The sequence below is a fragment of the Chiroxiphia lanceolata genome, chromosome 3 (genome assembly GCF_009829145.1).
Source record: "Chiroxiphia lanceolata isolate bChiLan1 chromosome 3, bChiLan1.pri, whole genome shotgun sequence".
Classification (NCBI taxonomy): Eukaryota; Metazoa; Chordata; class Aves; order Passeriformes; family Pipridae; genus Chiroxiphia; species Chiroxiphia lanceolata.
The window spans coordinates 100,150,319-100,174,039 of NC_045639.1; the positions used below are offsets into that span (position 1 = coordinate 100,150,319).

Sequence of the window (23,721 nt, forward strand, 5' to 3'; positions counted from 1 at the left end):
TCTTGGCTTAATTATCAAAATGTAATGGTGTTTTTGCTTGACTCTTTCTGATCACAGGAAAAACCTCTTGTGAAAACATAGTCATGGCCTCATTGGCTTGTATTTGAGTTTTTAATGTAACAAGCTGTATGCTCAACTTGAGTAACATATCTTAATGTAAAGAAGTACTTCTTAATTGTATAACTAGTTGAAATATTTTTCATTTAGATGTTTTTTGTTCCCTTTTTTACTACCGAGTGGAAAAATCTGTATTGCCACATCTTTTTTTACTAGCAGAAAAACAAAATGGAAGGAGGTGAAGAAAAGAGACATAAATTTCATTTAAAGCCAAAATGTCTGATACTATTTTTCCATATCTCTTGCTTAAAAAGCAAATTGAGGTTCAAAAAAATTGTACAATTTCATTGTTTTCTTCTTTAATTTAACTGATTGATTTAAAATATAAATACAGAGAAGTGAAAATTATTTTTTTTAAGTCCCTCACAGTTTGGTCTATAGCTAGTTAATTGCTTTTATAAACTTTCAGCTTACAAGTAATCAGCATTTTGCCTACTTTTGAAAAGCTATAATAGAAACATGTAATTCATCTCTGATACTTAGAAACTTAAAGAAAATCTCTATAACAGATCGAAAATGGCAAGTTTATATGTCTGTCTTTTTGGTCAATGATTTCTTTTTATCTTAAATAATTTCTCTCTCATTGTGTGATTTGCATTACCCTACATCATCTGTATTCAAGGAGTGACTACATCTCTTCTTGATCTCCATGTGTGAAGCAAATAAGCCAAAGTCCCCCAGCCTCTTTCCCTGTGTTCAGCTCTTCACTCCTCTCCTATAGAGTCCCGTGCCTTCGGGCGTAGGTGGGGGTCTACCTCTGTACCCGTTCTCCACCGTGTTCTTATCAGCGGTGCAGCTGGTTCTCACTGGTTGTGTAGTTTTCTGTTGGGGTGTTTCTGAAGATCCTCAAACCTCTCCAGGCACCATATCCCATTTTCTGAAACGCAAGGGGAAAAATGTGTGAAGTATTCTCTGGACCTGTATCCAGTCTCTTGGAAAGATATGCATGGCTGGTCTGTCTTTTTTCCTGAAAGAAACAGAAACCTCAGTTGTGTGGCTGTTTGCTCTTGTTTCACATTTGCCAGAACTTCTGTGATATTTTTTGGACTTGGATGATCAGTGTGAGAGCAGCTCTGACATGTTGTGCACATACATAGCTGAAATGTGCCTTGAGCTTTTCAGTCTTTCTGCTACCTGCCAGCCTTATTTCACTGAAATGGCTCTGAAGGATTACTGGAATGGAACATGTCCTGGCAGAGGTCTGTATTGGAAAATATTTGTGGCATATGGATGATCATGAGGTATTTGTGTAACGAACAAGAACATACCATACATAGCTCAGACGATTAATACAAAGCAGAGGAGTGTTGCCCTCTGATTTTCCTTGTCTGGCAGGCAAGAGCCTACCAATCCTGTCAGTGTGATAGTAGGCATAGTGGCACAACTAATTGAACCTTCCTAAGCATCTAGAGAAAAGCTTGTGCTCTTGTCATCTTTAAAGATGCTTTTGAAGATGTAACTTGCTCCTGCTCATTAGTAGGGAGAGAAGCAAGCAGATGGGGAAAGTCAGTGCTTGCCAGTAAAATGCAAAATTCTTCTCTAATGATCTAGTGTTGGCTTGAAATTGTGGGATTTTCTAATAGAGTTGTTAATTTTATCTCATTGTTTATAACCTTTAAAATAGTTATGTTTTATTTCACTGTGGAAGGAAGCAATCAAAATATTTTGGCTTTACCTTAGATAAAGATGTTTTCTAAGTAGCTGTCTGTAACCCTAGTGGTGGCTGAGACCTCTATAACTGAGTCAGTGTACAATAATTTAGTGACAAGTGTGCACTGTGGGTGATCAAGCTCCAGGGATACACTAATAATTATGGTGATAATGATATTATGTCTCATAGCAGTAGCCAAAGGCACAGCTTGGCTCAGTCCAACTTAGAAAATGGATAGCTAATGAAATTTAATAAAAATGTAAATACAATCTGCCTGCAAAAGTCAAGTATTGCTTTTTTAGCCTGTGACTAGAGGACAGAACTGCATTGTGGAGGTGACAAAACTCATTTCTGTAGTGTTGGCCACAAAGTAAAATTTGATTTTTAGTTATAGGATGTAAAACTAAACTTACTTATTAGCTTTAGTCACAAAAAATCTCCCCCAATAACCAAGAAAAGTTTGAAGGTTGGAAATACTTTTTTTCAGTAAGGAAAATTTTAAAAAGTAAATTAGCTCATTTTCAAGCCATCTGCCTTCCCTTATTTGCCTGGTTGTTTGTATATTTGGATCTGGCTTGTGCAGAGCAACATGGAAGTGGTTCTGACCAGGTAAGGCTGCTTTGGTCTTCATGTTTTCTAATTGTTAGTTTTGAATGTCCCACTATTACTGCACAAGAACTTGGCATCCTATTGAAATAAATAGCTGTCGGTTACATTTCTGAGGCTTTGTTTCAAATACTGGAGGTTTTTTCCTTCATTTTTGTAGTTTTGGTGTTGCTGGATTGTTTTTTTGAACGTAGTATTAGCTTCTAATAAGTTCAGATTGAAAAGATGTTTTGGGGTTCTATCATACATCAAAACCTGAAGGGGAGTTATTTCTCTCTTCTTTTTCAGTCTGTAGAATGAAATCTGACTGCAAATGTTCACTTTTTTTACAGATTTCACGTATATGTGAAATTGGCTTTTTGTATAGATTGTTCCAAGTTCTGTATAACTGGTCACCTTTCTGTTGTGATTGCAAGAGTCAGTGGAATTTGGGATAGTTCTTTTCCTCCAGTTCAGCAAAGTGAGAAGGGAGTAGGGGACACTGAGTACTGCAGATGCAGAAAGCAACAGGGAAAAGCAGTAGGGTTCCAGTACTTTAAATGTGTTGGAATGTACTGGCAATGTATGGAAGTAGGGAAAGAGACACAAGTCAAGGCAGTTGTCTGCTGTTGTGTATTATGACCTTCATAAAATTAGGCAACCACTGCATACTAGTCCTTTAAGCAATCATCTGTCTTGTGCAAAAGGGTCTTGTTGCTGCATAACAAAGTTCCTGAGCTTTCACAAGCTGTCTTCCACTTTTTCTGCTTCTTTTGAATGCAATGTACACAAATTCATTATAGCGGTAACTGAGAAATCTTTCTGACTCTGGATTCAGACATTGTTTAGAGAACATTAGAAGCCCCACTGCAGTTTTTTGTTCTCCTGTTAGTGTATTGATCCCAACAGGAACTGATAGCTCTCTCCATGTTTGCTGTCATCTCAGCAATATTCCCCCTATCCCCAGTAGTTAGAAATTAAGTTCTTCCTTTTTTCTTCTGGCTTGCTTTTTGCATGTCTCAATCCAGTTTCACTTTCCTATAAAATTTGCAGGTTGGCTTGAAACAACACTTCAGAATAAGAACTGCCAGTAGGAATGAAGCTACTGAAGAGCTCTGCATCTCAGAAAGGAACTGTCCACTTCATCTTTTTCCTTTTCCATTGTGGTAAAAGGCTTATTTACAACTTGTTGTATTAATCAGCTCTCCTTTTAATGTCTTTGTCATATCTTGGGGTGCTTGTTCCCATTTCTGTAAAGCCTTGAGCCCAGGCCTGGGGAGAAAGCAGGTTGGTGGCTGCTCTGTCACAGGCATAAGCTGAGCTGCATAAGCAAAGTAGTTTTCTCAGGGACTACGGAAAGAACTTCTCCAGGAACTCGGAGCCCTCTCAAACCTCACTGCTTGCTGTTCCAAGCACAACAGCCACTTTTCAACCACACTTTATTTTAACCAAAAACAACTAATCTGCACAGAAGAAAACATTTCATTTTGAGTATTAGTAGAAAAGGCAGGAGAGAGTACAAACAGTCTGTAAACTGGATAATTATATTGCTTTATGCAGTACATGCCACTTTGCCTGCTTTTTCCATCTGCTAAGTCTCTGACCACTCCTGGCATTGCAGCAGTCCAGACCTCCTGGTTATTTCAGGTCACTAGCAGGTATTGGTGCATGCTCCTCAGACAGGCTCAGGTGACTGAAATCTATGCTGGAAGTTAAGCTCAGTTTGTCACTCAGTATTGAAGTGTTGTACCCAAGTGCAAGAGCCTGTATTGCTGTCCAGCACCCGGGAGAAGAGGTCTCTGCCCAGCAGCCTGAATTCTTCCTCTAGAGCCATTTTTATGTCCATAATTGGCTCCTTTCTGTATTGCTTTCATTATTTTTATACTTTTTTATCTTTATTAACCATTTTTACAAATGGTTGATTACTTTTATTAATTTCTAACAATTACAGAAACCCCACGTAGAAAGCTTGTGCGTTGTTTTTAAATCTAGTATTTAGGTGTTTCCTGGTCTGCATGTCCTCATTTTCACAATCTCCTGTAGGCCTTGATTAGTAGGGTTTGGGTTTTTTTGTTGGTTTTTTTTTTCAAGTATGGAAAGACTATGAATGTGCAGGTAGTTACTGACCTAGTGGTGTTGTCAGTCATATTCCCAAACTCCCCATTAACTCAACTGTGTGACATCAGAGGTTTAAAGTTTGTGGCAAAATGTGATTTACAGCTGGTGCAGTATGTCTGATGCTAAAAACTCCCTGTTCTCTATCTAGGACAGAGTTTGATGTGGATGAAAGAAACCCTGAATTTCCCATATTCTGTTGCATTGTGGAGTCTTCCTACACTGCTCTGCTCTAGCCTTTCCCACCTAAGTGAGTTCTGAAGCCCACCAAGCACCTTCGTTTAAGCTGTGATGTTCTTGCTCCCATCTTTGCTGACCACTGTAAAGGAGATGGACTGCTTTGTGTCTCCAGTTTTTGAACAAATGGCTTGTTCCAACTCTTTTGGAGAAGCAGCAGCCAACTACTGTGCTCTTCCTTCTTGTTTTGTTTTTTTTTTAACGTAGCACTACTTTACTCTCTTGAATCTTATTTAATTGATTTCCTGCTGGAAAGAAACTAAAGAACTGCCTTTGCCAATTAACTAGGACGAAATAGTCTATTGGTAGACAATGTAGGTTAACCAAGGATTTCAGAAAAGAGATGTGGGATAGCTTTGATGGTTAAGCACTTCTTTGGTGGTGGATTCTTGTCATTAAATATGGAATAGGAATTCAAATATGTTCCAGGTTCAGTTCCTTCCTTCTGGATTTCTTTTTTTTCTGTGTAATTTTATTATTGACAAACTACTTAATCCTAAAAGCATGTACAGCTCTTAACTCCTAGTCAAGCATTTATTGTCCTTGGACCAAAAGAACCTCAAACCCCAACAAAACCTTCAGACCTGTGACACAGCTTACTCATGTAGTAGACTATATTTAGGAAAATTAATAGCCATATTTGAAATTTCTAATTTTGGCCTCCCAGATTGTTAGGTGCAATAAAATAAACCAAGAAAGGGCAATCAGATTGAGTTTGTTACTAGGAATATCTAAAAACAAACCACAAAACCTAATTTTAAACAGTGGGTTGTAATCCATGCTGTTTGGTTTAGAGCCCCTGCAGCAATTCCTTTCCAAATATCTATTTTAAACTGGTGGGTTAGACCTCTGTGGCTGCTTTTTCACAGTGTCCTTAACATAAAACACTGTGGTGACCATTAAAGTAAATAGGAAAAAGTAACAATTACAGAACTTACCCCCCCCCAAAAAAAAAAAAAAAGATTTATTTTTTAGTACAGTGGATTCCCTTTAAATAGAGGGGTATGTTTCAAGAGGTGGGTGGTGTGTGTGTACTGTGTTACTTGGCTGGGACCATAATGAACGACCTCATCTGTGATCTTCCCAGAAGCTGGAAAAGAGGGCAGGCTTCTGTGGTTTATATCTTGTTTGGTTTGGGAAAGTGTGAGTTGAACTTGGAGAGTTTCCTACTATCTAAAATGTTCAACACTTGACCTCTGGAAAGCATAGAATATCTCTGCCTACCATTTTTAATTCAGCCTTTTTAATTGTAACTTTTTTGAGTAAAAAGGCTTTTTTTTTCTTTATTTAACATGATTGCTTTAGGCTGTGTACAAAAGGGTGGAAGCTACAGGAGTCAAAACTGCTCAGAGTGTTTCAGGAGTCTGGATAAAATGGTTGACCCCTACATTCAGCTGCTCAGCTGTTTTCTGAGGCAGAGAATTTAGTACCAAGGCTATGATCATTAGTTGAATTGTCTTATAACTTGTTTGTATTGATGTTAATTTCTGTAACCTCTGGTCCACTGCAGTGTACACTGTGCAAACATAAAAATTAAAATCTTTTTCCCTCAGAGGAATTTTCAGTTGATTTGTGTTAATAAACTGGTTGGGACTGTGTAGAGCACCCATATGAGTATCTGTGAAGCTCCTGAAAAGGTTTTTTCAGACATAACTCATGTCCAAGGTGAAAGGCTTGACGTAGATGTTTTGCAAAGGGAGAAGCATGTCTTCAAAGAACTTAGTCTTCTCCTGAGTCTTGTTTTTGTAGGACAAACTTTAGTCACCTTTTAGGTAATGGACTGATCACTTGGACCTCTGGAAGGAGCTTATTTTATGAAGAGGCTTTTTTGTGTCAATGCTTTATATGTAAGTATCAGTGCTTTATTTGTTTCCTTCTTTAGGAAATAAAACAACTAAATTATGATTCCATTAACTTCCTTTAAAAACCACAGAGACTCACTAAAAAAAGCTCTTTGTTTGACTGTTTTGTTTTTAATCCTTTTCTTTATAAACCCCTAGAATGATGACCACAAGCTTAAGCTGCCTCAAAAATGTTTTTTACCTTGCCAGAATAAGTCTATGCAAATTTCTCTTGCTTTATGCATCAAGCCAGGTCTCTCTGCTGGGAAACTGAAGAGTAGGTATGTGTTTTCTATCCCTGTGCCCAGTGTGCTCTCTGATAGTAAGCAGGTCAGCACTGTGACCCACAAGATGCATAGCAAGGGCTGTGTTTCAGCATCCTTCCTGCCCCCATTCACAAGCAGGTAGGAGTTACAGATAGAGCAGGATGCAGGCAGTTTGAACAGAGATACAAACCAAAACTGCTCTGACAAGCGTGCAGCATGGGATATATCCAAAACTCCAGGACTGACAACCTGTTGCCATGTCTCTGTTAATTTGGGAAGGGAGTTAATAGGGTCTAGGAGTGCTGAGAGACAATGCAAAATGTTAGCAGGGAATTCCTATCTTGAGTAGACTGTCGCTTTTTACTGTGTACTGAATCTACAGCAAAGCTAAGTACTCTGATCACACTGGGTATTTATGCATTGCTTAATTGGTACCTGAGGTTTTCCCTCTTTAGCAGGATGAACTATATGGGTATGTAGAAGGTGTAATGGACTGACTAAGTACCTTCAGTTTTCTCTTTATAACAATACAACGACATGTAAGGCAACATGCTTTTTAATTTATTTTTCTTGCAATTCAAATCTATTTTGCTGATATGTTGGAAAAACTTTATTTAAATGACTTCTTGATAGCTTATTCTATAGAGTTGGTATATTCCTGTAACAATTTTTGACATCTCTTCTTCTTGGGTAACTCAAAAGCCAAGTCTCTTCTATAATAATAAAAGATTAAAAGTCCAGAAGGTCTTAATCATAGAATCACAGAATGGTCAACGTTGGAAGAGACCACAGGGTGTCATGTGGTCCAAGCTCCCTACTCAAGCAGGGTCATCCTAGAGCACATTGCCAAGGATTGTGTCCTGACATTCTTGAATATTGCCAGTGAGGGAGATTCCACAACCTCTCTGGGCAGCCTATTCATGTGTGTGGTCACTGCACAGTAAAGAAGTTCCACCTCATTCAGGTGGAACTTCCTGTGCATTGGTTTCTGCCTGTTGCCTCTTATCCTTATTAAATGGATTAATTGGCAGGGAAAGCCCTTTGCCACTGTAGTTTGTTCTTAAGATTTTGTTAGAAATGAGGAAAGAAAAACTATAGTTCACACATCCAAAAGCATCTTAATTTAGTACAATTAATCAGTGAGTTAAAGGAGAAAACTAAATGGAAACTAGAAGTAATAAACCAAAGACCAATACCTATTGATTTTTGAGCTGTGTTCAAGCATACAGAGTGGTACAGGGAAAATCCCAATAGCATTCCTCTGCATGTGTTCCCAGAATCAAAGGCCTGTAACTTATTGTACTTGTTACCTAGACAAGGGGAACCCTGAAGGGAGTGTTTCCACTGTGGTGATCCTGTGCTCTTTCATTTCTTCTCTGTGATGCTTTCAGATGTCTCTACATGCCCTTAGTGCTTCAACCTTTGGTTTTGGTATCTATGCCTGTGTGGTTGCAGAGGCATTAGGCAGTCTCTGCCATGTGCAGATAGGGTGCTAGAATGCTGCTGCTTTCTGCAGTAAACAAGTGTTATATATCTGTTGTATTGCTAATGTTGTGAAATGTGGGGAGGGAGGGGAAAAACAACAATGAAACAGGAAACACTGCTATGCAACAGTAATGTTACTGTGAAGGATTAGAGCTGGGGCTTGATGTAATACTTTACACCTCTGAAATTACTGTAAGTGCTGATTCTCTGCAGAGGAGAAGTGAAGGAGAACATTACTTAGGCAGCTAATGCACCGCTCATCCATCCATCCACTGCTCAGCCTATGTGTTGTGGTAGGTACCAACTGATGTGTCTGACTGAGGCATGACTAAGCTGTGTGAGCTGCTCAGTTACACAGTCAGTTTGAGGCAGAAGAGGTTATCAGTAGGGTTTTTTAGAATTCAGATGATATTCTGATCACCAGACTGTCATTTTTTGGTGCATGCTGTCTTAGTGGTTCACACTGACGTTCTTACTTTCTCTTGATTGTGTTTGTTGAAGGTCTTGCAAGACAAGTGCTAAATGACTTGACTAGATCATCACATTCTAAGAGAAAGAAACCAGACCAAATTAAGCATCTGCCCCAAATTAAAGTGTTGTTCTATAATAAGAATCTGACTTTTAAGTTTCCTAACCCATGTGAGTGACCTGTCCTTGCACAGGCATGTGCTGGCTGTCACACCAGCACATGGAGAAATATAGTTGAAACATGTAATTTGGGATGTGCGAGAAGAATCTTGGAAACAAACACCACTTCATTCACCAAGCTAGCATGACTGAAGTATTAACATAGACCAAAATATAACAAAATTTTGTAATATTATGCTTAAAGGCAAACTGCTTCTCTCCCAGAGAGAAAGGGAAAACTTGTTTCAAGCCAGTTGCCTAGTAGGACACCCTCAACTCTTTGTTTGGCTGATTTAGGCTGCACTCCCTTGGATACTGTGCAGTAGAGCTGAGAGTGAAGAACTGGATTGTCATACAGATGAAGGGAAGAGGGCAGACTGCTTCAAGCAGGAGGAAATTAGAGCAACAGTATTTTGTATAGGAAAGGAGATAAAGACAAAACAAAACTTTTAGGAGAATGCAGGGGGATAATCAATGGGATTTGAACAGTGTAGAAAGAGATATTTGTATACAGAGTTATCAAATTTGTTGGGCCAGAGGTTTGTTGTAAAATGTCCTAGCTGATAGGTGTAATTTTTATCATGTAAAGCATCAGATTATATGAATAGTTGATTAGTTTTTGAGAGATACAGGACTTCTCAAATATTTTCTTCTTTTATTATCAGGAGACAATTCTGACAGAAAGATGTGGTAGGGTTTTGTTGTTGGGTTTGGGTTGTTTTGTTTGTTTGTTTGTTTTGGTGTTTTTTTCTTTTTCTTTTCAGGTGTTTTTCCTTTGGCTGAGGTGCCTGGTATTAGACATACAGTCTTCCCCTGAAGGCATTTGAAATCGCTTTCCTTCCTCTCACTGAATAAGTAGTGTGGGCAATTATCTTAAAATCTGCTTCTTTAGGCACCAACCATAGGATAACTATCTTGGGTAATCTAAATCCCATCTTAATTTTTTCCTTATGCTTAGTCTGGTGCATCACACCAGCATGGCAAATGACTGTGTATACCATGACATCTAATTCACAGGGGAAAATGGTATAATAGAGGCTGTTGCCTCTGCAGACAAGCTGTCCAACTTCTAGCTAGAGCTGCTGTTTTTAGACATGGCTTTGAAAAAAGTAAAAGTAACTTTCCATATGACCATAATGACTGCACAAAACACCTCTATGAAGTTATTTTTCTGTGAAGAGTCTTTCTCTTTTCTTGCATCTTGGCAATATATTCTTTCTTGTCCTATTGATATGTGCTCTTCTGGTTCTACTTCCTCTTAATATTGTTTGTGGAAGATAACCCTTCAGAACAAGGGAAACCTTTACTCTCATCTCTGCAGAGTAGATCTGGGACATGAGACTGGGAACTTGTCCACACTGAGAGCTGTGAAAGATGTTGTCTCTTACAAATATCTGCTTGGAATAATTTGGTTGTTACTGAGTCACAGGAACAAGGGGCTTATGTGTAAGTTAACCAGAATGCACCCCACTCTGAATGCTGTTTTCAGCTACAAACATTTGGATTTCTGGTGTAGCGTATGAAGGGATGGTACTTGCATACGTGTTGTCTTAAAACTAACATGAGAGCTGTTGTTCAAACCTGAGCTCCACTGTTGGTATGCAAGTGACAGACCCCGAGTGGGTTTGTGGTGGGTTTTTCAGTCCTGTGTACTCTGTTCCTCATCTGAGACTTGTAAAACACAGTGGAAGTACAGCATGTCCTAAGCATACATTATTTCGTAGTTGAAAGTAAAGGGACAGTTTTGATTTCCTTTTGACTGGTGGGCCAAGTGTCTCAGTCAGAACTGGGGCTCCACTCCCCTTGCTCATATTTGCAGTTTCTCAGTAACTTTGCATAGCTTTAAATGTGGTTTCTAGATCTAAGCTTCTGCGACTTTTTTCTCTTTCCCCCGGATGAAGAAAACTCTCACAGAGCTCAAGCTTGGTGTTAGTTGGACTTTGTGTGAACATACTTTTCTGAGTCAACTATGAAGAAGGAAAAAGCTTGTGGTATGTTAAAGTTTGAAACTGCTCCTTACTGATTTACTGCTGTTCTGGAGACAGCCCAGAGTGTACTAATTCATCGGTTCTTGTAAGCAGAGAGGAGGGAAAGAATAGGAGGAAACAAGGAAAGGGGTGGAGGGGAAAAGAGTTGGGGAAGAGAAAAAAACATGGGGAAATACAAGGGGTGGGAGGAAAGGCATAGCAAAGCCGTTGTTTTTGACTGGATACCTTAGGAATTTCTGGAAAACAATAAAATAAAATGTTACCCTAGAGAGCAGTGGAATTGTCTGTGCCCTTATTACTGTGGCCTTCATGCGCTATAACATTATACAATCTCGACTGACTTCTGACAGATAGTGTTCGGGGGTTTTTGCAGTTCAGTTGCATACTTTGGTTACAATTGGCTTTACAATCAGTCTCTTTTAGGTTGGTTTCATCTTGCCTCGCTTTCAGATCTCTTCTGTGTGCAGTTGATCTTCCTGTCTCTAAAATACTCAGAGCTTAAACATGTTGACTGTTAATGATTTAACCTATGACCTTCCACACTTTTGTATGGGTTTAGTGGTTGCCACAATAATACATAGATGGTGCCTTGGTATTGGCCCCAGTATTCAAAGGCAGTGGTTCACTGCAGTAAAGTAAAAAAAAAAATTATGGGAATTTTTAATGAGAATTTTAGTAGGTTCATGACTCTTAAAAGCAAGTGAGATGGGCAGGCTCATTCTCTCTAGACCAAAATGTATTGCACTCGTGGCAGTTTCAAATCCAGTTGATACACCAGTGCTACAGCATCCAGGCTTTTCCTCCTGTATGATGGGGATGGAGTTTTATGAAGATGCTTTTAAAATGTGTATCCTCTTGACCTAGCTGTTTCAAATTATCATAAGGTCTTGTGTCTCTGGCTGCTGAGAGTGCTCTGAGGTGTGCTGAGGGCCTGGGACTCCAGTGCTGGGAAATGGAAGGGTGCAAAGATTTCTCAGCTTTTCCCTGAGGTGCTCTGCTGCTTTTGTAATCTCTTGGATAGCAAACATTGATTAGACACATGAATTCTGGGCAGTGTTCCTTAGTATTTCCACACTTTTGTCTTTTTATTCATGCCATATTTTGGGGCATAGTGCAGTGGAATTCCACTTCAGTTGTTATTTTACTCTGTACAACAAAATATGCTACTTCTGAGAGCAGCCAGGAAGATGATCTGTTTTTTTTCTATTTTCTCCTCATTTCTCTCCTGTCTTTCCTGTTCTCTATTGTCTGCCTTCTTACTGCTTTTTTTCTTTTCATTAAATTTCTTTTTTTCCACATCTTTGAATCTTCCAGTTCTTTCCCTTCTGCCTGACCATTTGCCTTTCCCATCTACAGTTTTTCAGATGGAGTGAAGTGATTTTTTATTTTCTCTTTGAAATGTTTTCAGCCCTGCCTACAGGGTTTGAATAACAGCCTCACCCAGTTTATTTCAGGTTGCTGCTGTTTGGCAATGCTTCAAGAAGCCACAGTGGCACCAGAGCTGGTGACAAACACAGGAAAATGCAAGGTCAGGAAAGTCTTTGGCTCTGTCACATTATTCAGCAGCTGTATTTTTTGGAATATGTGCAGGGATCTAGCTCTCTGAGGCACTTCTGCGTGGACAGATGATGAGTTTATGGCATTTCTTTTGGAGTTTTAAAAATCTGTCATTTTCTGCCTTTGTCTCCATAGTATCTTTTTCTCTTTACCCACCCGTGAATTTAATAGGCAGTATTGTCATATACATCCATAGATCTGGAAACTGACCACTAATTTCTAATATTTAAAACCTTTCATGATCAGTAATCAAGCTGTGTCGTCTAAGGTTTGGGGTTTTTTGCTTTATATGATGCTCTAATTTCTCTGAAAAAGAAACGAGAAGTTTTTAGCCAGGTATTTAGCAAAGAAATTGTTGGTTATTTATTTTTTTAACTTTCCCTAACAATGACTTATCCCTGTACTGGTTTAAAGGTAAACCAGCAGGGGAAAATGAACTCAACCCAAAAGAGAGACTATAAGTCAGAATAACAATTTAATAAAATAATACAATAAGTATGATTACACAGACAAACAACTGGCTTTAACCCACAAAACCCAAATGTATAACCCAGCACCCTGGGGCATGAACAGAGTGGTGTTTGTTGGGCCCCCTGAGTCCAAAGTAAAAGGAGAGAGGAAAACCTGTTGGTGAGAGTGCTGGTGCAGTCCGGTTGAGGGTGGTGGTCTGCAGTCTTCCTCTGGATCCCACAAGTGGTTAAAAAAATTTCAGGACTCCAAGATTATATATTCTCCAGTTCAGGCAGGAATGCCCAGTACCTCCCTCAGGGCGGGGAGTTCCACAATAGGTGTGAGGACAGGGGGCACCCTCCTATCTCACAGACCTCTTAACACCCAGTTTATAGCCTGAGGAGTCAGGCTCTATGGGCAGAGGGTGCAAATAGTCTATTGACAACAGTTTCTGGGAAATGGCATGGAAGGCTATAGAGTACACAGTTTTGGGTTACACCCATCCACTCATGAACTGGTCCCAGCTGTTCTAACTAGGACAGTCCCCGAAGCAGTACAGTTTTGTACTTGTAATGGTATTGTTCAAATACCTTTCATTAGTGAAAAACTAGATGTTCTTTCTCTTTTTTTTCCCCTCCACGTTGGAATGTTTCAATGTAATCTTTATACATGTATATATTTTTATGTTCTCTATATATGTTACTCATATAACCATATCTTATATATATATCAGTTAGGAAGGTGAAACAAAGAAACACAGTGGCTGTTCGTGAGTGGACTGAAGTCCCTGGAGTACAGTGGATTAGTGGGAGGGGGAGAACCTATTACCTGGAAGGTGAATGCTCTTCCCCCCTGCCCCCGCCATGTGGCCTGATGACCCTGTAAGGAGCTCACACAGACCACCAGGGAGGGACGGACAAAAGAGGAAGTTTATTGTGGGGTAGGGGTTTATAAGGCTTTCAGGAGGATCAAAAGGGGACCAATCACAAGTTCAGGGTCACATAGAAAAAAACAATCAGGTAAAAAGTCAACAACCAATAGGAAGGGGTTAACAAGGACCAATAAGAAACACCTCAGGACACCTTCCCAGGACACTCCTGTGTGGGAGACAAGTCCCTCACAGGGGGTGTCGGGAAAAGGGAGCAATGACTCTGCAGAAAAGCAAGAGCCATTTTAAAACCTGTTTAAACCACCTTAAAAACTTCTGTTTCTATAACATTTGAGCTGTTTTCTTTTTCTTCACTAGTCCATCTCTGACAGGACTTCTTCCATCCTACATATGGCAAATCCATTGCCACACTGGAGTAATTGTTTCAACTCAGGATAAGAGCCTGTTTCCCATGAGCTATGTTGTCCAAGAGACTGAAGTTGCTGACAGTGCTCTAAGCCTATACGTGATCTTTTATCCCTTCTGGGCTTGGGCACTGGAATAGCTTGAAGATAAAACATAGTGAGGATGGAATTGATGGTTAATCTGTGTAAGGACTTAAAGGCCAGGTCTGGAGAGTTCAGAATAGACAATGTGTTGACATGACTTTCTGCAGTATTCTGCACAAGATGAAGTTTCTTATGTGTTGAAGTGAGTTATGCCTGAAAACAGCAGCCTGTTATACTGCTGGAAGACAGAACATGGCTTTATGTGTTGGGGTTGTCAATTCAGAGGATGATATCTACCTGCTGAACTTAAGCTGTAGATAATGTAGTTGATTTTAGATCAGATTTGTGAGTGGACCTTTAGAGTTAGGTAGGCATTTGACAGAATTTAAGAACCTAAGAAGGCAGGCATCAAAACTCTGAAGTTAGAAGTCTCTGAATATCCATGTAAATCCAAACTTCCATGTGTTAGTTTGCCTGATATCAAAGAATGATTTTGCTTTACTTCCCAAGCAGTTCTGTGAGGATGAAGAACTGGAGACAGTTCATTTAGATAGATGCCGGTAACTAACTGATTGATAAATAAGAGGTATCAATTTGCCTGCCAATTTGTGTTACTGTAAAATCTACCTAGTGGGTGGATTTATTAATCAATCTGTTTTATAAAGTGACTTTTAAATGACCTTATCTGTGGTATAGTTGCATAATAAAAACTGTGGACAACAAAAAAAATAGTTGCTAAGTGGTCAATCATATTATGTAGGCTCCTTTCGCATAGTCTTCCTGAGGATCTTTTTAAGAGCCTCGGAACAAAGAAAAAGGGCATCAAGTTCAAACTCTGACAGAGGGGTGACAAATAATGCAAGCTGCAAGACTGCTGAACACCCTTAGCTGCCAACCTTGATCATGTAAACAGGTCCCTGCTGCCTTGGGGGTATGGCAGAAAGCTGTTGAATTGTGTGCAGTGAGCTGCAGCTGTGGCTGCATAGGAAGGCTCAGAATTGTTTAGGTCAGAGTCCAAAATATTCTCTTAATAGATGTGGCAGGCAGTACCAGTCCCACAGTGCAATGTAGTAGCCTTTCTGCAGATGACTCCACTTGAGAAATGTGTGGGGTTTTCCCCGTAAGTAAAAAAATTTTTTTTTTTTAATATTTTTATGTATTTCTAAAAATGGTATAAATAGTATATAAACATACTTCATATATTACATAAATACAATGTGACAGATGTGTTTCACTTCATGTAGGGGGAAATGTAGTCTGAATTACATATATACTTATATCTATAAATATATATACACAATACTAAAACTGTACTATAGCAGATGTGTTTGATTTCATTTAGTAGCCTGTATGACTTTCAATAGAGTTATTTTGACAGAGGGATGAGAGGAATGAGAACAAATTTTAAATCCTGTTTAAATCCCTTCCCTTGACTTCTAAAAGAGCTGCTTTTCATTGTGTCAGTAAATTCAGATTAAGATAACTCCTTAAGGCAGATGACTTAAGTGTACCTGATTACATGTGTCTGGTAGGAGAGGAGACTGAAGCTCTTAATTTAGAAATTAAACCCATCCTTGATTTAAAGCTGAAATTTAGATTCTGGTGAAATCTCTATTTTGAGTCTTGCTTGGTGAAAAAGACCCACCAGTTAGTGTGCTCATATGACTGTTATTCAACCCTATTTTGTAGTCACACTTTTCTCAGTGGTGGTCATGTATCTGAAGCGTTTGCGATGCAAATGCAGCTTGATTGTATAATGCCATAAAATACTTGATTAGCAAGCAGTAAGAAAAATCATCCTGTTTTATGACTTCTTCAATGACTTTTATGGAAAAAAATTACATTATTTCCTGCTTTCACAGAAGCTTTCACAGTATTTCTGTTTCACTGTTTTCTGCAACTTTTTGAGGTCTGGAAAGAAAGAATTGTTCTATTCTTGACTTACTAGAGGTCAAGTCAGCTGTTTCTCACTGGAAAATGTAGTCTGTGTAGGTGGACCAAAAACTGAGGGATTACTGTTCAGAAATACAATTTGTGTTCACTTAATTCATTAATTGTTCTGCAGAAGTGAAAAAAATGAAAGATTCCTTTTCCCTCCATACCCATTTCCTGGAATGCCTAACAATCACATTTTAAATGTATTGACATGTTTTTACAGCAACAGGACTTCAGTCACTTCTATCTCTTTATGCAGTGGTTTCCTTTTAGTGTGGGCATGCACATGATTGCAGAATTGAACAGTTATTAGTCAGGTTGTTGATTATTTATGACAAGACTGTCTGAACAAACTCTTAGTAAAGCTGTTTCTTATGCTTCTTGCTTTCAGCTTGCTTTGGGATGCTGTTCTAGAAAATTATGTGCTGTGTGACCATATTTTTTACAAATTCAATATTATCAGATATGGACCACAGTCAGCAAAAATACGAAAATGAGACTGACCTTGATTGCAGTGGAGTTTGGAGTCTCTGAACTGACAACCAACTTCCCTTCTGGTTTTCTGTGTCTCTAAGTCTGATTTGTTGTGTCCATTTTCGGTATTGGTGTTTGGACTGAGTTTGGTAAGCAACACTAAATCTCCAATGAGCTAAATATTTAGTGTGCTAAGGTCTATTCAGATAGATATATTGGTCTGTAGTTCTGTACCTTCGCTAGCTGTATTTCTTGAGGCCTCATAGCAGGTAGCCAAATGAAGAGGCAAAATTTTCTACTGGCTGTTGGTGTAACTGGTGACCTTGAGTACAATGACAAACCAAGGCGTTTTTCAATATCTTGTTTCTTTAGAACTTCTTTTAGTTATCTTGTCTTTTTTCTTGCAATTACGTAGCATTGTCCCTGAAATATTGCTCATCACTAGAATGCATGAGAACGCAATCTGAAGCCATAAGATGCCACAACTGTGGAACAGTGGGAGTCTTAATCTGTTTATGACAGAAGCTGTTTGTTTCTCTGCTTTTCTCTTGTGAGTTTGTTGTTTGGTTTTGTGCTGGGTTGTTGTTGTGTTTTGTTTTTTGGGTTTTGTTTTTTTTTTGTAAAAAAGCTTTTTTAAGCATCATGATGTAAACACAGAAGCTTATTATTTACTTGCAGCAGTATGCCAGATGATCATGAAACAAGATCTAGTCTGTGCTTGGGAAGGTTTTATTCTCTCTACCTTTAAAGAGATACCCAGCAGAGATGATCCACGGGGATGTGGAGGTTTTTTGTATATATTTTTCAAGGCCAGGTGGCAAATTTCTTGATCCTGTCCCATCATAAATGCAAGATTTCATTATTAAAAGATGTTTGGCAAGGAGGGGTGAGGAGAATTAGGTCTGCTGCCATTTGAAGCTGAATTCAGGTTTTGCTTGGTTATCACGATGGCTGAATTCAGCATGAATTACGTGCCAGCTGTACAGGGCAGCCAGTTTCTGCTGGCCTGTTGGGAACCAGCTTGAAAGACATTTCGCTTTGATTCAGATGAATTCTTACTTTGCGGCAGATGAAGAGGAGAAATATTTCCCAGTGAGGTGTTACTGTGATATAGTTGTGCTGCAAGAAGAATTACCACAGGGATACCAATAAGCCTCTGAATGTCCTAGGGAACAACGGTAAGCATTGGGGCTGAAATGTTGATATTTTCCCCTTTATCTTCGCTTATTGACCCACATGGAATATATATTTAAATTTCTTTTTTTTTGTCTGAATTGGGTTGTATCGTATATTTGGTAAGCCTTAGTTTGCGTTGTACCGGATTTTACATCTTCACCATAAAATTCGCTAGGATTTTGGTCTGCCTGATGTATACAAGTGCATCCTTAACTTAAATCTATCCCTCTTGATTGTTCATTTGCTAGTTTCATCCACTTGCTACCATAAGTATCAGATATGCAATAAAACTGATCAGGACAAGCAAAGGACACTCCAAACAATAGCAGACAGTTCAGGTGTGTTTGGTCACTTCTTCTCAAATACCTTATGAAACTGTCTGTAAATGTCAGCTAAACCAAAGCTTGGAAAAAGAAAATGTGTTTTGATGGTAATTTGTGTTAAATGAAGAAGTAGTGGTGATTGACAGTAAAGAAGCAGCCTAATAACCTTAAAAGTCTTGGGGTTTCATTAATATCACTGTATCAGACCTTGATGTTAGGGTCTCAGAACACAGTGCACAGCACAAGTTGTATTTTGTGATGTGGAGCCATCATTCATGTGTTGTTCTGTGTGACTCTTTCATCTGTTTCCTTTGAAAGAGTGTGGAGTTTGTGGGGACTTTCAGAGGAAATGATCCAGAGCGACCCTGGAAATGGGGTTGCTTAATGTTTCTTATCTCCCCTTCTTCCTGATGGCTGCACTAGAAAAAAGTTTTTTAGTGTCCTTTATGTACCTTATAAAAAGCATCTTCTAATGAGTTAGACTGAATGGAGGGGCTGACAAAATCTTCATTTCAGAAATTTTAGAGACCTTGGTGGAGTCATGCCCATGATTAAATATCAAAGCCTTGGACTTAAAAGAAGTGTTTGTGAAGTCTGCATGTGATTTCTTCAGGGACAAAAAGCACATTTTGCTTGAACATCTACCTAAATCTAGTCTAGTAAGCATTAAAGTAATTTTTTACAGTTCTGGAGGTCTTGCGAAGTTCGCAGATGTGACTTAGATATAAGCAGTTTCTACAAGGGCTGATGAAGGCAGGGGAAAAAAGAAAACCAGAATTGAAAAAAAACTGTAAGCATGATTGGAGTGGCATAACTGCTGGTGTGGAGAAGGTAAGGAACCACCTAATTATTGAAGGACAGAGGTGAGATAATGTGAGCCCCTCAGCAGCTTGGGATGTGAATTTTTTACACTTGGAAGGTCAAAGTCACAGTGACAAAATATTACTAGTAAATATGTTGTTAATATTTGATGTACTGTGTAAATTACCCTAGATGTTTGGGGGAGCTGCGTAGGTTTTTATTTTGTTTTTCTTCCTGTAAAACTTGTAAATTAGCTTTACACTTTTTGAGAATACATTTGTTTGTGTGTGAGATTATTTTCTTTCTGGTTAGTCAGTTGTCAACTCTCCATCAGGGCTCTGAAGCCTAGGATAAAGATGCTCTGCATGGTCCTGTCCTATTGCTGTCTTTAGAGTGATATATAGGTATTATAACCCCTTCTTTTAGCTCACTTTGTGCTCTTATCTGCCCCAACTGGTTGTTGCAATGACAAAGTTGTAGTCTCAGCGTATTGAAAGTGTTGGAAGAAAAATGCAGAATAAAACTCGTAGTGTACTCAAAATATTTATAGTTCTTTCTAAAATTAACAGCAAACTGATTGATTTGTCATGCTCTTGGGAATGAAAATATCTGGCTCTGTGAGTTGCAATATCATCACGCTGGAAAAGGGACATAATAAATGCCTGGCTTATGAAAGACCTTTTGAATCTTGCCGGGGTAGCTGAGGTTAAGGAATGTCATAAGTAAATTTTGATGCTGGTGAGAGAAAACTTTTAACCAGTGGTGAAAATGACAGGAATTGGAAATAAGATTTTTGCATGTGTAATGTTTGACAAAAGCCTGTGACCAAAAGGTATTTACTGCTTACTCTTGTATTTTGTCAGTGTGGGTTTTTTGCTTTCTGGTTTCTACATGAAGTTCCATCAGACAGGGGATGTATAGCCTACTACAAGTGCAGCAAGAAGTTAGCTATTGCTGTTTACAGCAAAGTCATTAGAAAAAAACAAACCCAACAGGCAGCAGCTGACAATGTGATTTCCAATGGCAGAGATGTAGAGTATTAATTTAAGGAAATAATGGAGTATCTTTCCTTTTTGTGCTGTTTTTCAGACTGCTCTGCAATGACTACAGCAAGATACAGGCCTACCTGGGACTTGGTGCTTGACCCATTAGTGTCCTGCAAACTCTGCCTTGGTGAATATCCTGTGGAGCAGATGACAACAATAGCACAATGCCAATGCATCTTCTGTACCCTGGTGAGTTTGTGTTCTATATTAGGCATAAAAACCAAAACATAACTTTTATGTTTCTGCTGTGTGGGTTTCACACTGAAGTATTGATGTTGCAGTGGAAATAAATACTGTTTCTGTGTACTTGACACAAATGCTAGTGGGTAAACTTTTGTTTTCCTGTTCAAAAAATTTTTTTTACTTGGCATTGAACATACTGTATAGTTACCTCCTTAGCAAGGTTATTCATGCTTCTCTTTTCATCTCAGTGGATTGGATTTTGGTTGGCTGGATTTTGGTTGGCTGGATTTTGGTTGGCTGGATTTTGGTTGGCTGGATTTTGGTTGGCTGGATTTTGGTTGGCTGGATTTTGGTTGGCTGGATTTTGGTTGGCTGGATTTTGGTTGGCTGGATTTTGGTTGGCTGGATTTTGGTTGGCTGGATTTTGGTTGGCTGGATTTTGGTTGGCTGGATTTTGGTTGGCTGGATTTTGGTTGGCTGGATTTTGGTTGGCTGGATTTTGGTTGGCTGGATTTTGGTTGGCTGGATTTTGGTTGGCTGGATTTTGGTTGGCTGGATTTTGGTTGGCTGGATTTTGGTTGGCTGGATTTTGGTTGGCTGGATTTTGGTTGGCTGGATTTTGGTTGGCTGGATTTTGGTTGGCTGGATTTTGGTTGGCTGGATTTTGGTTGGCTGGATTTTGGTTGGCTGGATTTTGGTTGGCTGGATTTTGGTTGGCTGGATTTTGGTTGGCTGGATTTTGGTTGGCTGGATTTTGGTTGGCTGGATTTTGGTTGGCTGGATTTTGGTTGGCTGGATTTTGGTTGGCTGGATTTTGGTTGGCTGGATTTTGGTTGGCTGGATTTTGGTTGGCTGGATTTTGGTTGGCTGGATTTTGGTTGGCTGGATTTTGGTTGGCTGGATTTTGGTTGGCTGGATTTTGGATTTTTTTTTTTTTAACTTTAGAAGAGGATAGAATCTTTCAGTTGGAAAGGATTGTTCTGCAATGTTCATCAGTCCTACTACCTGATCACTTTAGGGCTCATCAAAAGTTAAAGCACAGTGTGAAAGGTGTTATCCAAACGTGTCTTAAACACCAACAGAAGGCTGCTACCCCAAACCTGTTTGTGAAACCTGTTCCAGTGTTTGGTCACCTTCTTTGTAAAGAAGTGCTTCCTAATGTCCAGTCTGAACCTTCCCTGGTGCAGCTTTGAACCATTCCTGCATGTCCTCTCACTGGATACTAGGGAGAAGAGGTCAGTACCTCCCTCTCTACTTCCCCTCCTCAGGAAGCTTTAGAGAGCAATGAGTTCACCCCCTCAGCCCCATCCTCTCCAAACAAGATAAACCTAAGGTTCTCACCTGCTCCTCACATGAATGTGCCTTCCAGCCCTTTCATCAACTTTTTTGTCCTTCTCTGGATGCATTCAGGTTCCTTCACATTCTCCTTAAATTATGGGGCCCAGAACTGCACACAGCACTCCAGGCTGCACCAATGCTGAATACAGGAGAACAATCACCTCTTTTGACCAGCTAGTGAGGCTGTTTAATGCACCCTGGAATGGGGTTTACCCTCCTGGCTGCCAGGGCTCACTGACTTGTATGGAACCTGTTGTCCCACAGCACCTCCAGATCCCTTTCTGCAGAACTGTTCTCCAGGCACTCCTCTCTGAATTTATACTTGTGTCTGGTGTTACTCAATATGAGGTGGAGAATCTGACACTTCAACTTTTTAAATTTCATATCATTAATCATAGCCCATTGCTCCAGTTTCTCTAGATCCCTTTGCAAGGTATCTTGTCCCTCAAGAGAATCAACAGCACTTCCTGGTTTTGTATCACCATCAGTCTGGCTAATGGTGCATTCAGCTCCTGCATCCAAACAGTGGATAAACATATTGAACAGAACTGACACTAGAATTGAGCTCAGAGAAAGTGCTGGTGACTGGTTGCCAGACAGAGGTAGCCCCATTCACTACAACCCTTGGAGCCCAATTCTTCACCCAGAGCACCATGTGTATACCTGTTCATCTCATGGCTGGACATCTTGTGCAGAAGGCTACTGTGAAGGACAGTATCAAAAGCCTTACTAAAATCCAGAAAAAATATGTCCACTGCCTTTCCTTCATTCACTAGGCAGCTGACCTTGTCATAGAAGGTTATCAAATTAGTTAAAACAGACTTACCCTTTGTGAACCCATATTGACTGTGCCTGATGATTGCATTATTCTTCAAAATGCCTTTCAGCAGTACCCAGTATTGCCACACACTTGTAACTACGAAAGTATTTAATGTATTATAGACTTTAATTTCACTGTATCATAGTTAGTCACATAACAGGTTTCCATTACTGTATTGTACAAATGCTTGCCTGGAATAACAAGCATATTGTCAGTTAAGTACAAAACACTGGCAAACATAAGTGTAGTATGTGACAAAGATCATCATCATCACAGTTAATGGATATTGATGGTTTATGAATAGAGGATGAAAACTAGTACTAATTTTTCTTACCTTATAATGATTTGAAATTAAAATTTTAGATCCTTAAATTTTACAGTGGGTGCAGGTACACCAAAAACTTTGTAACAATGATTCAACAGAGGAAGAGTTGGAGTATTATGAGTAAGAATATAATTTCTGGGGTACATGATGCTCAGGCTTTAATTTCCCAAGAGTTTTGACATGATGTTACAGATTCAGAAATGGGATTGAGTGACTTTTTCTTTTTTGTTAAATCTGAAAGTCCTTTTCAACAAAGTTTTTGAGTGTGTGTTCTTAATGTTCAAGATCAAGGATTTTAGTTACTTTTTAATTTTATTTTTCTTCATGAAAATACTGTCTTTTAATAATAGATTTTTTCCCTGATGGAAAAAAGAACAGTCAATAGAACAGACAATTCCAGTTTGAAAGGAGTGTTTGCTTAAACATGCAAAAGTATGTAGAATTATAGGCTTCATGAAATCTGTTCTCCGCTGTTCTAGTACTTACAGCTGAGTATTCTGTTTCTCTCTCTTGCTTGGGTGTGGAAAATACTTAAATTTCAGTTTTCAGTAGCATTTCAATGGTAGCAGAAAACCTGGGTTACCAGATACACCTTTTCATCTTCACGTGGTTCCTTCTGATGTTTGCTACTGTCACTGATCTGTTTCTTGACAGAGTATAGTAGCTGGCTCTTACTGCTCATTTGAAAGATACAACCAGTTAGAGACATTAAATATGTAACCTTTGCCAGTAATCTGTACTTAGCAGCTGACATAAGTAACCTGGCTGTTGTGACACGGGCTTTTTATTTTGAACTCTATTTGGGTGGAATCACCAACTCACTTGTATTTGGCTGTTTAAATAGTTCATTCAGCCTTGTCCTGTTTAAGGAAACTGGTGTAGTTTGTCTGCCTCGTTTGCCACTTGCTTCACTACAGTGATGTTTGAGCGCCCTGAAAAAATTATTTATCCTAAAGTGCTGCTGTAAATTAAAAGGAAATATTACTTTTGCTTTCGTTGGTGAT

At 39.1% G+C, this 23,721-nt stretch overlaps 1 protein-coding gene across 8 annotated transcripts in view; it reads left to right on the forward strand.

The window, feature by feature from the left end:
- Positions 1–23,721, forward strand: part of RNF144A (ring finger protein 144A) — a 67,587-nt gene that overhangs the window by 19,006 nt on the left and 24,860 nt on the right. For 3 of the 8 annotated variants that reach the window (XM_032682769.1, XM_032682768.1, XM_032682766.1), the window contains one exon: positions 20,095–20,240. In XM_032682769.1, coding sequence (XP_032538660.1) covers positions 20,106–20,240 — 135 coding nt within the window. In that variant the 5' untranslated portion in view covers positions 20,095–20,105. Of the gene's footprint in view, positions 1–3,406; positions 3,520–4,619; positions 4,719–10,250; positions 10,371–17,760; positions 17,884–18,889; positions 19,036–20,094; positions 20,241–23,721 lie in introns of those variants that run through there. The other 5 variants (XM_032682764.1, XM_032682762.1, XM_032682767.1 and 2 more) reach the window with 5 other exon arrangements.